The sequence below is a fragment of the Leucopleurus acutus genome (genome assembly GCF_964270905.1).
Source record: "Leucopleurus acutus genome assembly, chromosome: 17".
Lineage (NCBI taxonomy): Eukaryota > Metazoa > Chordata > Mammalia > Artiodactyla > Delphinidae > Leucopleurus > Leucopleurus acutus.
In genome coordinates, this window is record NC_139159.1 from 2,614,530 (window position 1) to 2,630,661 (window position 16,132).

The following is a 16,132-nucleotide window of genomic DNA, read 5'->3' on the forward strand; positions in this document are numbered from 1 at the left end:
AAAAAAAGAACAACGACCAACATCTGAGCTGAGTTATCTTGCAAGTGCCACTCACCCGCTAAACAGAGAAAAAATCTTTTCTGATAATTACACAGCTGGAATATTCAGAGCGCGAGAGATGGGTCACAGTGCCCTGCGAATTCCTACTTTGGAAATACATCGCCACCTGGTGTGCCAAAATAGCTTTGCATTTATTTTATTTTACTTTAAATTTTATTTCTATTTTTAAATTATGCCTATTAACACTGCCAGGAGAGGCAAAGTGCCAATGATTTTTTAAACCAGACAGTTATAAATTACTTAGGAAGTATAATGATAAAGTGTGCACTTAAATAGTGGCTATTTTGTTTCAGCTTTGTGGTATAAAGAGGTCAAGGAATAAAGCCAAGATTGAAGGGGGCGAGGTAGTGGGAAAAGGTCCTGTTTTGGATCCTGACGGCTGGTTTAATTTACAGATCTTCAATGAGAAATCTTGTACAATAACATGTGCAGATCCCAGTTGGGTGATGTATTCTGGGAAGATTTGCAAATGAGAGTATCACAACTTAGAGAAAGGAAACTAGCTAGTTCCCTCAGTAAGTGGTGCTCAAACTCTAAGCAAATTCATGTTGATCAATGACATCAAAAAGTCCTATTTTAGCGGAACAGTTTCCGGTAAGCAATTAAGGTGCATTTATCTCTTAGAAACATAAAACAAAGCATAATAAGGACAGGGTGAAACTGTAAAGCAGTGAGACATTTACAGAACCAGTGTGTGACACAGGTGTGTAGAAGTACGTGGTACCCACCCAAGCGCTCCCCTGTTCCGAAAGGAGCGGAAAACCACGAGGCCCCTAGAGAGTCAATTTCCTAGGAATTCGTGATTATATTCCAAAAATTGTTCACCATCTTTTTGGAGCCCTTTCTCTTTGCACCCATGAGAAGTGCCCATTACAAAATAATCGCACTTTATTTTTCTGTCTAAAATGTGATGCAGGTTAATTATCAGTTCTTTACATTTCATTTAGCTTGGAACGACTCTGGAAATTTCCAAAATCTACCTTCAAAGGATAAACATTAGCCCTTTTGGAAGATATCTGAGATCATACGCAGACACAAAACGCATACAAAGATTTTAGGAACTTGACTCACAGGCCCGTGGCAGCCTTGACACGGCTGCGCCAGGGCACCTCCCGGAGGGCACTGTGCTTGGTGACGTGCAGCTCTGGTACGTGGGCCCTACATCATCAGGAAACGTAAACCTCCTAAGAGAACATCATGCTCGAGGCAGCAATGTCTGCCCACGAAATCCTTAAGGAATGCAGCATAACCAATTATTTAAAAATCACTCGACCATAAAAAGAAATGAAATTGAGTTATCTGTGGTGAGGTGGATGGACCTAGCGGCTGTCAGACAGAGTGAAGTAAGTCAGAAAGAGAAAAACAAATACCACATGCTAACACATATATGGAATCTAAAAAAAAAAGGTCATGAAGAACCTAGGCGCAGGACAGGAATAAAGACGCAGACGTAGAGAATGGACTTGAGGACACAGGGAGGGGGAAGGGTAAGCTGGGACGAAGTGAGAGAGTGGCATGGACATATATACACTACCAACTGTAAAACAGACAGCTAGTGGGAAGCAGCCGCATAGCACAGGGAGATCAGCTCGGTGCTTTGTGACCACCTAGAGGGGTGGGAGGGAGACGCAAGAGGGAGGGGATATGGGGATATATGTATACATATAGCTGATTCATTTTGTTACACAGCAGAAACTAACACACCATTGTAAAGCAATTACACTCCAGTAAAGATGTTAAAAAAAAATCACTTGAGTGTGGACAGGACAGACTGATGCTGGACCGGGGTCTTCTGATCGACAGCTTGTGTGTACAGAGGCTGTGCAGCGTCTGAGGTGTGTCCCTGTCACCGGGGAAACGAGCGGCAGTGCAGTGGTACCAGGAGCCCGCGCGGGGATGTGGAAGAAGCAACCTCAGTGGCTGGAACAGGTTGCCCTCCTGGGAAAGGGGGCGGGAGCAGTGGGGCTGGGAAGGGGGGACCACAGCAGCTGGGAAGGCCTCTCGGATGGGTGACACGTGGGGGAAGAGCTGAGGGAGGGGAGGACGGCCCCGCAGAGGTCGGTGGGCAAAGCATTCTACTCAGGACAGGGTGCTTAATCTATTGTATTAGAAAAATGTAAACGTACTTTTCTGCTGGGGGATTCAGAAGAGAGGGTACAGATGCCAGTGCCTAAGTGCAAGGGTCCCTCTTTGCTAGAAACTCTCATTAGCTGGCAGCTTTAACTGTATTGGGTGAGAATATACATGAACGTTTAATCACTTTCCTGTGGAAAAGATTTTCTTGCATGTCACTCACTCACTCCCGGCAACCACCCCCCCGGGACTACACTATCTGCTGAGGATATAAATGTCCCAAAGCCACGGTTCCCGCCTTGCCTTTGCCTGAAAGCCCCTCCCCTCCCTGTGCCCTCTCTCCCTCCCTCAACGTCCACCCTGATGTCTCCATGTCCCCCGCACGGTGGTGACCGGAAGACGAGGAGAAGGCGGTCAGGACGGCCTGTGTCCTGGCGATGGCCCGGGCGAACTCACACCCGTAAGCGAGCCGTGTGCGCCGCACTCTGACCTCCAACGGCCCCCGGCCAGAGATCTTCGGGGTGAAAAAGGAATAAGGGTGTGCGCGCTGGCCACAGTCCTAGTTAACATCCCTGCGTCATTTGGCGGCACGTCCCTCGCACCCCAGCTCTGCCTCCGCCCCCCGCTCCCGCCACGCGTCCCCCCGCTGGCTGGCCTCGCTTATTCCCAAGGCCCGCTCTCCTGGGGTTTGCCCTGCCTTCTCCGCTTTAACCTCTTTCAACTTGCTGTGGCATCTGAGACCATCCAAGGCCCAGGTGGGAGTTTTCTGAGCTCTCAGCTCCCATGACCATCACTTGCCTCCCCCTTGGCCCCAGGTCTTTGCTCTTCGTGGGCTTCTTTTTCCCTGTCAGGTCCCAGCAGGATGCGTGCCCTCGGATTCTGGGCCGGGCACTCTGTCCTCTTCCTCTTATACATCTTCCCTGGAGGCCCCATCTCCCAGGCCGCAGCTCACGATCTCACGTCTGCATCTCTAGCCAACATTTCAGGTGATCTTCCTGACCCCAGACGGTCCCCACGCGCACCCGGCCCCTGAAGAATTCTGCACACTGCTCTTCCTAAGATACCCCAGCCCTAGTGCACTTTTCTGCCCAAACACCCTGTGGCTTGTTCATGGGAAACCTGGCCATCTTCTCAGGGCCCTCGCCCTGCTCTCTCTCTCTCTCTCTCTCTCTCTCTCTCTCTCCAGGTCACCTGGTCCTGGGGCTCAGCTTGGGCCCTTCTGCTCCGGACGGCCGGGCCTGTCTCAGAACCCACTGCAGCTCGACCAGTACTTCCTGCCCTGTCCTTTCAACTTCTGAGTCGCGGAAGCCCTTGAGACTGTGGCGGAAACCATGAGCGCCCTTCCAATAACACTCTGCAGCCAAGCTTTGTGAGTCTGCAGACTCCCTGAGGCCCTGCCTTGGGTCCTCTGAGGCCAGCGGCTGTTAGACTAACATCTGCTGATCAGAACATAAACATTTCTAATTGTTTTACATGTTTTGTTTTTCAGTCGATTAGACTTCTAATTCTCTTAGCATGAGATCACGTCATTTTTTCATTTTACATTTTTTTCATAATCCTCTTAGTTCTGAGCACAGGTCTAGGTATATACAGAACATTTAACTACCAATGGGTCGAAATTGCCCTAAAACATCTGCAAAGTCAGCTCCATAAGCCAAGGCGTTATTCGTTACTCAAGGTTTGGAACTGGAGTCTCCGTTCTAGAACCACAGAGTAAGCCACTCCAGATGACTTACGTGATTAGCTCTTTCTTGAGATCTCTTGCGTGGAGCTTGGGTTTAGGGCTTGGTATGGAGGCCTCTCCAGGGAACTTCTTTTCCTCTAAAGTTTCTAGAGAGCTCACTGGGTCTTTCTGAAAACAAAAGTAATACAGAAGCACACAAGGCATTAGGAAACCCTGGAAAGACAACTGTATTTGAAGTCATTGGGGTCAAATTTGAGTTTTGGCTTAAAGACTTAGATGACATCCCTCATCGGATTTGTACACAAAATAAATAAGATAATGAGTATAAGGGTAGATCTGGACTGCTATGGACATCTATGCTCGGTGAAGAATGAGAAATTGTAACTCACGGGCACACCTTTAGAAAGTTTGCATTTTGGCAAATATAACTACAGAGGTATTTCTTGAGCTATGTAAATAAGTTACTATTTTAATATATTTTAAGTTTTACAGCATAGCAAACATTTCGTAGAGAACATAGGAAGAGTTCTTTATGCACACAGCAGTCATTGGTAAAACAAAAGAAACACTGCAAAAAATGAATCACACATGTTTTCAAACAGAGAAGGAAGAAGTAAATTTAGGCTAGGAGAATGTCCTTTCTTTCTTTCTTTTTTTTTTTTTTGTGGCAATACATGGGCCTCTCACTGTTGTGGCCTCTCCCGTTGCGGAGCACAGGCTCCGGACGCGCAGGCTCAGCGGCCATGGCTCACGGGCCCAGCCGCTCCGCGGCATGTGGGATCTTCCCGGACCGGGGCACGAACCCGTGTCCCCTGCATCGGCAGGCGGACTCTCAACCACTGCGCCACCAGGGAAGCCCAGAATGTCCTTTCTGATAAGCAGATAATTAAGATTTAAATTGTTTGTTTAAATATGTAACCACCGAGTCCACAATATCTAGGCAACATTTAGTTTGAGTTTTCTGGATAATCGCTTTTCGTCTCACATCACTTCCTCTTTCCCTTAAACTACCTCTTTTGCCAAGTTGGCATTTTGTAATGGTTTTACTCATTGGATGGAATCTCTTGTTGGGTTATCACTAATTTTCATGGCCTTATTTTAAGCTTGGGACTGATCCTGATTTCATAAGGAAATCTCACTGATCCTTTCAAATCATTTATTTACCATCTGATACATTATCTTACAGAAAACTAATGACGGTTTTATTCAGTCACATAATTAGCTTACTTTTATCATTAAGTTTATATACAGTAAATATAATACGTTCTGGATTTAATATTAAAATCAGATTAACTAATATAAAAACACTGTCTCCTAAATCTCAAAAGTACTGATCCATTTAAGGTGAGAAAACAATTTTGAGTTATTCAAGGTAAATCTCATTTAACTCAAATGAATATGAAATTGCAAGGGCAAATACAATTTTAATAATCCTGAGTCTACACCCCACATCAGTGGAAAAACAAAATCCCTGGATTTTCCCAAACAAAGAAAAACTCTAAGCCTTCATCTCAGTCATAAAGGCAAATGCAATCTCTTTCATTAATTACTTGGATAACAGTTCAATCAATTATTTTACATAGGGCCACACAGTGGTAAATACGTTTACACGACCTCAAGTAACATTATCTTCCGACCAAATTAATAAAACCTGGTTTGGTCTAGCTTCTTCTTTCATATTATTTTTAATACTGAGTATTCCATTTTATATTATTGATTAATGTTTGAAAATAGTAGCAGATACTAATACACCCCTGAAAAATAAAGAGAAATAGGTGTTTGATGATAATTGTCTACTAAGGTAGAAGAGAAGGGCTATTTTAATGCTGCTTCCGTGGAATCTACAGAAAAGAAGTGAATTACGCGTATCCTTTTCACGTTTCACAGCGTTAATGCCTAAAGCGAAGCATTAGCACTACCTTCCGTTTCATTTGGAGCTACCTGGATTCAGCCCCGTGGTGCTTTCCACTATAATTTACAAACGACTTGGCCTTTGAAAGTCGATACAAATGATAAACCCAATTTTGTCTCAGTGTGGAGCAGCTTTTGTTTTTCTGTTCAGATGCTGAATTTTTCACAAAAATGGCATAAAGTGAAAAGAGCGATTTTATTACTTTCTTTGCGATGAACGAGAGCAAAGTATCTCTAAGGAGGCAGGTACAGGTGAACACATAAAGGTCATTAGCTCTTGTTTGTTGAATCTGCACATTATGGAAGACAAGGGAATAAGGGATTTCGAAAGAAATGATCAACTATGAAAGTGTAACTTATTTGACTCAAATGCATTCAAAATTAATGCTTACAGAATATATGGTATTTAACTTAGCACAGTAGTATGTGCTGATGTTTCAGTAGGATAATTTTGTTGGATATGACCTTTTAAATATTTTGTAACTTCTTTTAAAAACTATGGACTCTTGGGTATGTGACTGCATTATGAAATAGTTGTCTTTTTCCCTTTTTTTTTTTTTTGCTCAGCATTCTACCTCTAGAAGCTTGCAGAGAGCATAGGTATTAAAATACAGGTGACCGTCACTATAAGAATGCTTAATTTTGTTACAGAAGCATTGTATATTGGATAAACTCCTAAAAAGCACACCATAAAAATATGTCAACATCATTTGTCAAAATTTTTTCAACATTTAAAGTATCATTTTGAAAATAATAAATTTATATTGGGGAGACATAAAGAGAAAATGTGGCATACATATATGTGTGTGTTTAGAGAGTATATGGGTGCAATGAAATTCCTTTAATGTACAGACAGAAGTTTATATAGATTTCAGTAAAGACCAGAACATAATGGGAACATGAATAACAGATAATAGCATCTGGCACTTTTAACATTTGAAGCCCTGAAATCTTTGGAGAACTGACAGTTGAATGCAACTGACAGCCTAGTTATTTCTCAGCGCTTTCCTTTTGAGATAATTTGAGGTTTTTCCAGATTCAGGATTTTGTTTTTAGAGGGCATCTGGACAGGCTATTTCACTGAGAGAGACAGACAATATTTTCTGAAAATTACCACCAAAATGAGGCAACTGTTGTGCATATGAACTAGATAACAATGAATTGGAAATAATCGCCCAGTTTCTGGTCGTGGCAACGGGTGTGAGTCTCGTGTGGGATGTGCGGGGCTGGGGAGGTGGGAACAGTCCACGTTCACAGAGCACCGCTGGGGCCCCGAGCTGCGTCTCTGCGGAGCTCACGGGAAGGACAGCCAGGACCATCCGTCCCTGGTTTGTGTGGTCATGTGGAGTCACGTCCTGTAACCGGGCTCAGGGGCTCTGGTCCTGTCATCCTAAGAAGCACTGAAACCACTGTGGTCTCCAGCACATACCTGGCCAAGTACCACTGCTTCATTATTCTCTTTCTCCTTTCCTTCCTGCTTTTTCTCAATATTTCCTAGCTGTCTCCATTTCCCTGTGTACTTCTTTCTTTTCCTTTTCTCCATTTTCTCCCTCTCCCTTTTCTTCATTTTAGGGAAGCCCAGGCCCATTGCTTATTTTCTATATGACCAAAGAACAACAACTTTACCCCGGCAGGCCTCAATTTTCTCCTCTAGAAACTTTGATAATAATCCTGCCTTTCAGAACTGTTAGGATAATGAGCTGCTGTTTATATAGATCTTTATCTTTATTCTTACTCAACATGGCCTCCCTCTGCTACCTTCCCAACGACGACATTGAATACAATCTACTTTTTCAAAATAATAACTATCGAGTATCCCATTTTTCATTTAGGGATTCAGAACAAAATGTGAAAAATACTCTCTATTGGTAAATTACCTTGGCACGGATGAAAGCACAAAGAACAAGGGTGAGAAGCTGCCCCAGGAGTTACAGGGGTTCAGAAGCACCTTTGTGTGTGTCCCCACGGGGACAGCGCCCCAGCAATGAACCACCCACGTTCAGACCGTGACAATAGGCGTTAGGCTGAAACCATATTTGTCAACTCAAACCTAGTGCAGGGCTTCCCTGGTGGCGCAGTGGTTGAGGGTCCGCCTGCCGATGCAGGGGACACGGGTTCGTGCCCCGGTCCGGGATGATCCCACGTGCCACGGAGCGGCTGGGCTCGTGAGCCATGGCCGCTGAGCCTGCGCGTCCGGAGCCTGTGCTCCGCAACGGGAGAGGCCACAACAGTGAGAGGCCCGCGTACTGCAAAAAAAAACCAAAAAACAAAAACCCTAGTGCAAGCACTTGGACTCCAAGAACTCAGTTGACGTCTCCAAAGTCCTCTTTGCTGCTCTCAGTGACACTGAATTTCCACTTAGCTCGTCAGTTCCAGACGTCAGAATACTTAGGTTGCCATTTGCAGCAGAGAGTCTACACTGTCAGCCCTGAAGGGGGCGAGCCATTCCGGAAGGAGCAGAAACCTAATCTGAACAAATCCTCTCCCCCACGATTTTGCTGGCACGTTGCACACTGTCACAGGTCCGTCAGCCTTAGATAGGAACGTGCTCCAGCTGAATCCATGAAGCCGCCTGGATGAATCCACATGTTTTGATAAAGAGAGAATATTTGTCACGAGACTGAACTTTCTGGTGATCTGAGGGATAAGTACATACAAGGAGGTCCCTGAGGTGCTCACTAGACCCCCAAGCAGCAGGAGTGTCCCAGAATACGAGGGTTACTCTGTAGACATCGCCGCACAAACTTAAAACCGATGTCCAATGACACAAACACCCTGAAGGGAACAAGAACCCACTATGCTTCGTTACTGGTCGGGACTGGACTGGACGCCTGACGACTGTGTGTGAACAGAAAGAGACTGCTTGTCAACGGTGCCTTGGCCTGTGTACAGCGGACTCGCAGGGGTGAGGACAGAAAGTCTAAGCCCCCTGCACACAGCACCGAGACTCCCCAACACGGGGGGTTCCCTTCCAGCTGGATCGCCCAGGAACAGGGACGCCGTGATGCTTATCCAGAAGGGACCGTCCTCCGTGCCACGTGCCTTTGACTGGACCTCTACCTCCAGGCCTCATAACTGCCATTAGGTCCCCCTGTGGGGAGTGGAATAGGCCCGGTTGGCAATCGGGAGTCTCGTCCCCCGTCTCGGGAGCTGATGTGCACGGACTGGACCGAATCAACAAACTTGCTCTCAGCCCACTCCCCCCGCCTCCTGACTTCCATTTCAGACCCGCGTGCCGAGCGATCGCTAATGCGAATACCGGCAGATTTCTGGATTGCGTGATGACGTAAGTTAGGTGTAACTTCTGTGACTTTGCACAGCTGAAGCAGCCGGGGACGTGGAAGAGGGCAGAGATGCACACTCACCGGTTCACAGTCACCACCTGAGGCGAAGCAGCTTCTTACACGTTGCAGGGTCAGTTTTATATTTATTAGAGTCAAATGTATATGATTTAAGAAACAGTTCTTCTAAACAGTGTTATGATAGATTAACTAAGACCATCCCTAAATACTTGGGTGAATATTTTTTAATAAATTTATTTATTTATTTTATTTTTGGCTGCGTTGGGTCTTCGTTGCTGTGTGTGGGCTTTCTCTAGTTGCGGTGAGCGGGGGGTACTCTTCGTTGAAGTGTGCGGGCTTCTCATTGCAGTGGCTTCTCTTGTTGCGGAGCACGGGCTCTAGGCGCACAGGCTTCAGTAGTTGTGGCACACGGGCTCAGTAGTTGTGGATTGCGGGCTCTAGAGCGCAGGCTCAGTAGTTGTGGCTCGTGGGCTCTAGAGCACAGGCTCAGCAGTTGTGGCGCACAGGCTTAGTTGCTCTGCAGCATGTGGGATCTTCCTGGACCAGGGCTCCAACCCACGTCCCCTGCATTGGCAGGTGGATTCTTAACCGCTGCATCACCAGGGAAGTCCTTGGGTGAATTTTTAAAAGCCAAGCAGAATGACAATGACTATACCCCGTATGGCAGACTCCAACCTGAAGCTGCTGCTGTGCCAGTCCCCCCACCCTCCCCGCGATGGTGTGGCCAGTGGTGACGCAGAGCCTGCCTTGGGTCCTGGGGGCTCCTCCGGCCCTCCCGTCTACTCTGCGTGCCCGCTAAGCTACTCGCTGGTCCGTGAGCTTGGTTACAGGTTGGTCCTCCTACCAGACTGAGCACATGTGTGGAGGAAGCGTGTGCAGGAAGCGCGTGCAGGAAGTGTGGGCAGGAAGCGCCTGCAGGAAGCGTGGGCAGGAAGCGCGTGCAGGAAGCGTGGGCAGGAAGTGCGTGCAGGAAGCGTGGGCAGGAAGCACGTGCAGGAAGCGTGGGCAGGAAGCGCGTGCAGGAAGCGTGGGCAGGAAGCGTGTGCCAGGTGGTGCTGCATCCTCAGGACCGATCTTACTACCTGGACGTGGGGATCACAGTGAAAGTGTGCGGAGGGAGGATGGGAGGGAGGGAAGGAAAGAAGGGGAACAGGAAACAGCCCAGCCTTGTCATCACTGCCATTGACATTGACTCATGCCCTGAGATGTTAAAGTAGATGCTAAAATCACACAAGGAACTATACTCAATATTACATAATAACCTATAAGGGAAAAGAATCTGAAAAAGAATACACACACACACACAGACACACACACGTATAACCGAATCGCTGTGCTCTACCTGAAACCTACATGATATTGTAAATCAACTATACTTCAGTAAAAAAGCACATGCTAAATGAAATGAGTCTTCCACCAAAGTCTCTGAGCTTCACACAATGCGCACTTTCAAATGTCTATTTCAGTTCTTTAAACATGGCAACTGGCAAGTACAAACCACTTCCCTGACAAACAGAATCGCCTACAGTAAAGCTGGGGTCACATCTGCAATGTCACTGAGTCTAACCAGTGGAGGGTGTGGCCATGAACTCTTTTGAATGACACCGAGTCAAGGCTAATCAGCCCCAGCCAGGTTGCTCCAACTGCGAGATGTGGGCGGATGAATTCCTGCACGGCCACAGTGTCTGGCTTCCAGGGGTGAAGCCACCTCCAAGGATAACCCAGCCCAAACTCTGGAGTTGCCATGGCTGAGACATCCCACGTCCACGATCAGTCCCCGGACCACGGCTCTGCACACAGGGACGCCAACACCATCCCTCCAGGAAACCACGGAAGGGAATTTGACGAGACGCGTCCTTGCCCCCTATTCGCTCTCGTGTTCCGGCATCCGGTGCGGAGCACACGGAGGCAGGCGGCTTGGTGTTGAGGGACACCCTGCCCCTCACAGGCTGCCGTGTCCGAGGGAGAGATGACGTCACCTCTCACGCAGCGCACGCTATTCAGCCGTAACGGGGGTACAACGCACTCTGATGACATATTGTTTTAGGCAAGGGATGGGAAACGTTGGATTCATTTATAAATTCCTCCTGAAATTTAAAACCAACGTTTTACCAAAATCAAAAACAAGGTACAGAATTACGTATTATCTACACAGGACTGTGAGAATTAATGCAGGAGGAAAAAGCCGACCACACCCTTCGATCACGCTCCGTCTCAAGCTTATCGGCCACATCGAAACAATACCTCTTTCTCCTCCTCTGTCTTCCCGTGAGCTTTGCTATAGTTGATAGGCGTGTTCCAGCCCTCGTGATCACAGAGGGCCTGGTAGAAGGCGGCATTGACCAACAGGCTGCTGGTTTTGAATGGGGAAGAGGAAGCAGTTGGAACAGAAGGGTTAGTGGAAGTTAGGGGTGCAGCTTTGTCCAGGATTCGGTTTTTTTTCATGCTTAAGTCCAATGTGCCATTTTCATCCACTTCTATCTCGGCTCCCTGGTATACAACAGGAAACAGAAAAACATTTAAGCAGTTTGCAGTGGTAGCCTAGCCACGTGGGCTCTTAAGGGATCATTTTAAATGCAAGCTTTTATGGAAGTGTATTTGATTTTAAATCTAGCTTTCCGATTTGCTTTGGTTAATGTTCAATTCTTAGGCAGACTTTTCAGAGCAGCCCCATTAGTGAGCTTCGTGTTTCTGGGTTTAAACAAAGTAAGCCTAATATAAATAAGATGGTCCAAATACTAAATGTACTGGCTAAACCTGTTTTATCTTTTTTTCCCCCAAGTTCAGCTTTAAACCTTCCTTTCTAGTTTGCAGAATTATCACTCCCAATTCATCCTTTGAAGCATTAACACTTGAGTTTATAAAGAGGTACAATATTAATCTAACGTGAAAAACACACACAAATAACCGGCTGGAAGAGACTTTTTACTGGGAAATATGAGAACTATATTAGATTAGTATGAAAGTGACATTTTACCCTGGGTGCCTTGCGCCAGAAAAGCTTGGTTAACTCGTGGCGGGCGTGTTGGGGGAGGCGGGCAGTGTAAACCAAAGTTCCCCTGGGGGCCTGGAGTGGAGGTACCAGGTGTCACATGACAGGACGGGGCGGGCAGCAGGGGGTAAGTTCTACAGTGAAAACTCCAGAATAAAGGTGATTCTCTTCCAGAAACTCAGTATGAGACGTGAACTCTACCTCACGGTGTTTCTCTTCGGGAGACCTTTGGATAAGCTTCGTCTTCTTTTTAAGGTTCAAGTGCCAACAAAGTCCCCACGTGCCCTGGACCTTCCACAACTCATGTGCCCGAGGATGGCGTGCGTGGCCCTGAACCGTGAACACCACCGGGCAGTAACTCCCAGAAGGCGGGGTGAACGAGCTCGTCACCCTCGCAAGTGGGTCAAATGAATACCTGAGCGGCACTGTCACTGTCATCATCAATTCACAATTAGCTTCTGGACAATGTCTCTTCTCTTTTCCCTTTGGCCGGCAAAGCAGAAGTCTTCTCTGAATATGCTCCTAAGATCCGTAACGGTTACTTCCCAGGGGGTTATTTGAACTCCCCATTTACACTGCACCCATACCCCCTCCCCAGCAGTTCCCCCTGAGGTGTGATCCACCGTAGCGGCCGCCTGAGTTAAAAAATAAAAGCATCTCTTCTGTTTGCTTGTTTGACCTGTAAAGTTCCTATTCTCAATCCCTCAGCCTATGAGGTAGAAATGCTCTATTATATTTGTGGGAGGTAAATACGCTTCTAATATATTTGTACTAAGATGTTTGGTCATGTCTTTCTGTCCTTTTCAGTAAATAGTTTAATCTCCTGTGATAGTTTTAAGCCCTGAATTTCACAGTACAGCTTATCCGGGATAATAACTTAGTAACCACCACATCTTATGCCATCTGTATAATATCAAATACGTTTTTATACCAGCATTAATAAACCTTAGTTACAAAAATCCAAGATATTAACCATATCAGTGCTACGTGCTCTCTCCACGATACAATGTATTCTGCCAGGAGTACATCAAAGCAATTTTTGGCTTCAAAACTGATACATAACTATAGAAAAGAAACAGAGCTATAGCTATCAAGTTTAATGGCCAATGTAAAGTAAAATGCTAAATATTGTAGTTGCTGACATTTTTCATAAAAAAATAAAAAAACTTGGGTTAAGACTGCACAACCAACATTCACATAAAATTCCAGACCTCTGTGACAGATGGCTTAGGAAAAAGGAGTCACGTGACTGGGCTGCAGTGTTTTATAGTGCAAAACCCATAAATAGTGCAGATTCGAGCTTGCTGAAAAAATACCAACTATTCCAAGACAACACTAATATATATTTTAGCTTTTACAGGAAAAAGAAACTTCCCATGAGTAAATTAAAAAATCGGAGATTCTCAGAGTTGTGATGGTCCTACATCTTGAGTAATCATGGGCTGATTGAAAAAAAAAAATCATTCCTAATGTTTAAAAGAGGTGCTTTTCTGCACCCCGTGCCCCAGCCGGCTGCTCTGAGCACCTGACTGGGCTGGAGGCGGCCGTGTGGGTACAGATGGGCTTTAAGTGAGCTCACAGATGCATTCAAAATTACACACAGCACCAGGGAAGGGCCCCTTTCTGCCCATGGATGGGCGGCTCACACGTTTACTGCACGGATTTTATTCAGAGCATTATCAACAGACATCACATCTCTCTGTGCTTGAAACTCCAAATGGCAGGACAACGAGGACGGGGTGGGGGGGCGGCAGGAGGGGGAAGGAACGGCTGCACCCTGACATGGACCCCCAGCCCGGCGCCGAATATGCTCATTTCTTTTCTTTTTTTTTTTTTGCGGTACGCAGGCCTGTCGCTGTTGTGGCCTCTCCCGCTGCGGAGCACAGGCTCCGGACGCGCAGGCTCAGCGGCCACGGCTCACGGGCCCAGCCGCTCCGCGGCATGTGGGATCCTCCCGGACCGGGGCACGAACCCGCGTCCCCTGCATCGGCAGGCGGACTCTCAACCACTGCGCCACCAGGGAAGCCCTATGCTCATTTCTTAAAGGGCTGTTTTATACCCTTGTTTTCAGTATTTGAATTTTAAGCTTTTTGAGGCTGGTCTAACACTACTCATACGCTTTCCAACTTAGGAGCGACATCAGTGACCATCTACTTCAGCTACTTTTGAGTTACAGATGCCACCTGTAATAAGACAGATGTGTTTATTCATGAAATGACTGAGAAAGCACATAATATTTTCAAGCCACTATATTTACGGGTAAAAGAAAACTGAAACGTACAGTGTCCCTGACTTCAAGGAGCTTCTTTTGTGCATATAGGACATCTTTAGTGAAATAGACTATAAATTATTATTTTAAGTTACATAATTTATACGTAAATTATACAATTATAAATTATTATTCAACTGAAAGTTGAGATAATTTTTCATTATAAGTCTTATCTGTGCTATAAAATAAGAAGTGACTCAGATGTCTGCCAACAGAGAAACGATACTGCGCTGCATCTATTAAATGGCATGTTACAAAAGTAAAACAAAATAAAAATAAATAAATTTAAAAAAAGGGCTTCCCTGGCAGCACAGGGATTAAGAATCCGCCTGCCAATGCAGGGGACACGGGTTCGAGCCCTGGTCCGGGAAGATCCCACATGCCATGGAGCAACTAAGCCCATGCGCCACAACTACTGAGTCTGTGCTCTAGAGCCTGCGAGCCACAACTACTGAGCCCACGTGCCACAACTACTGAGCCTGCGAGGCACAACTACTGAGCCCATGCGCCACAACTACTGAAGCCCACGCGCCTAGAGCCCATGCTCCGCAACAAGGGAAGCCACCGCAATGAGAAGCCCGCACACCGCAATGAAGAGCAGCCCCCGCTCGCCGCAACTAGAGAAAGTCCGCGCGCAGCAACAAAGACCCAACGCAGGCAAAAATAAATAAAAATAAAAATAAATAAATTTAAAACAATGGCATGTTATGTACTCAGTCAAATGATAATTATGAGAAGTTTGTTGCAACAGGGAAAAGACTTATGTCACTGAAAGCAGGAGACAGCCTGGCATGCTGGCTATGTGTACAGCTAGGGAAAACGGGGAGAAATTCATTTTCTGAAGAAGAGCAAATGGGAAAACACAGAAATTCTTGCATTTGTAGTTAGAGGATAGGCCGATGGCTGTTGTCCTCCGATATTTTCCGGGCAAATGATATTATGTTGTTTCAACAATTAAAAACGATCTCACATTCAAAGATGGTGATGAAGTAAAAAAAAGCAAAATTGTAATTTTACCTTAAGTGTTCTCATTAGAAAAGCATTAACTTTCAAGACATTGATAGGATAAGATAGCCTTGTTTTCCTTATTTGGCAGGTTTTCTGTTAATACGAGAGAGGTCACCACCACCTTGCCTTTGTGACTGGGCTAAGAGGACATGCAAAGACAGGTGGCCCGCAGCCTGGTTTCTGCTTCCAACTTGCCACTTCTGCTCTTCTGCTCGTGCCTCAAGGAGTTTGTTCGGGGGAGTATCTTTTTGGTACCGAAAGTCCTCTGAAATGTTTTCAAAGCAGGCAGCGTATTGAGTAGAGTTCTCTGTGCTATACAGAAGGTCCTTGTTGATTATCTGTTTTATATATAGTAATGTGTATACGTTAATCCCAAACTCCTAATTTATCCCGTGCTATTTATAGCACAGGGCACTCTACTCAATAATCTGTAATAACCTATATAGGAAAAGAATCTGAAAAAGAATGGATATATGTGTATGTACAACCGAATCACTTTGCTGTACACTGTACACTAACACAACATTGTAAATCAACTATACTCTAATATAAAATAAAAATTAAATTAAAAATTAAATTAATATTAAAAAAAATCCCCTTGCCTATCCTCAAAAAAAAAAATAAGTAGGCAGAGTATTAACAGTAAACAAATGAGAGACTTCCCTGGTGGTCCAGTGGTTAAGACTCTGCGCCTCCACTTCAGGGGTGCGGGTTCAATCCCTGGTCCAGGAACTAAGATCCCGCATGCCACAAAAATATAAAATAAATAAATAAAATAAAGTAAAATAAATCAATTAACTGAAAACATCTTATTCTTACTAAACAGCAATCGA

General features: G+C 45.6%; 1 protein-coding gene across 3 annotated transcripts in view; it reads right to left on the reverse strand.

Moving 5' to 3' along the window:
- Window positions 1–16,132, reverse strand: part of ST18 (ST18 C2H2C-type zinc finger transcription factor) — a gene marked incomplete at both ends in the record, with an annotated part of 90,653 nt that overhangs the window by 21,364 nt on the left and 53,157 nt on the right. For 2 of the 3 annotated variants that reach the window (XM_082858523.1, XM_082858522.1), the window contains one exon: window positions 3,870–3,985. In XM_082858523.1, coding sequence (XP_082714649.1) covers window positions 3,870–3,985 — 116 coding nt within the window. Of the gene's footprint in view, window positions 1–3,869; window positions 3,986–11,274; window positions 11,521–16,132 lie in introns of all 3 variants that reach the window. The other variant, XM_082858521.1, reaches the window with a different exon arrangement.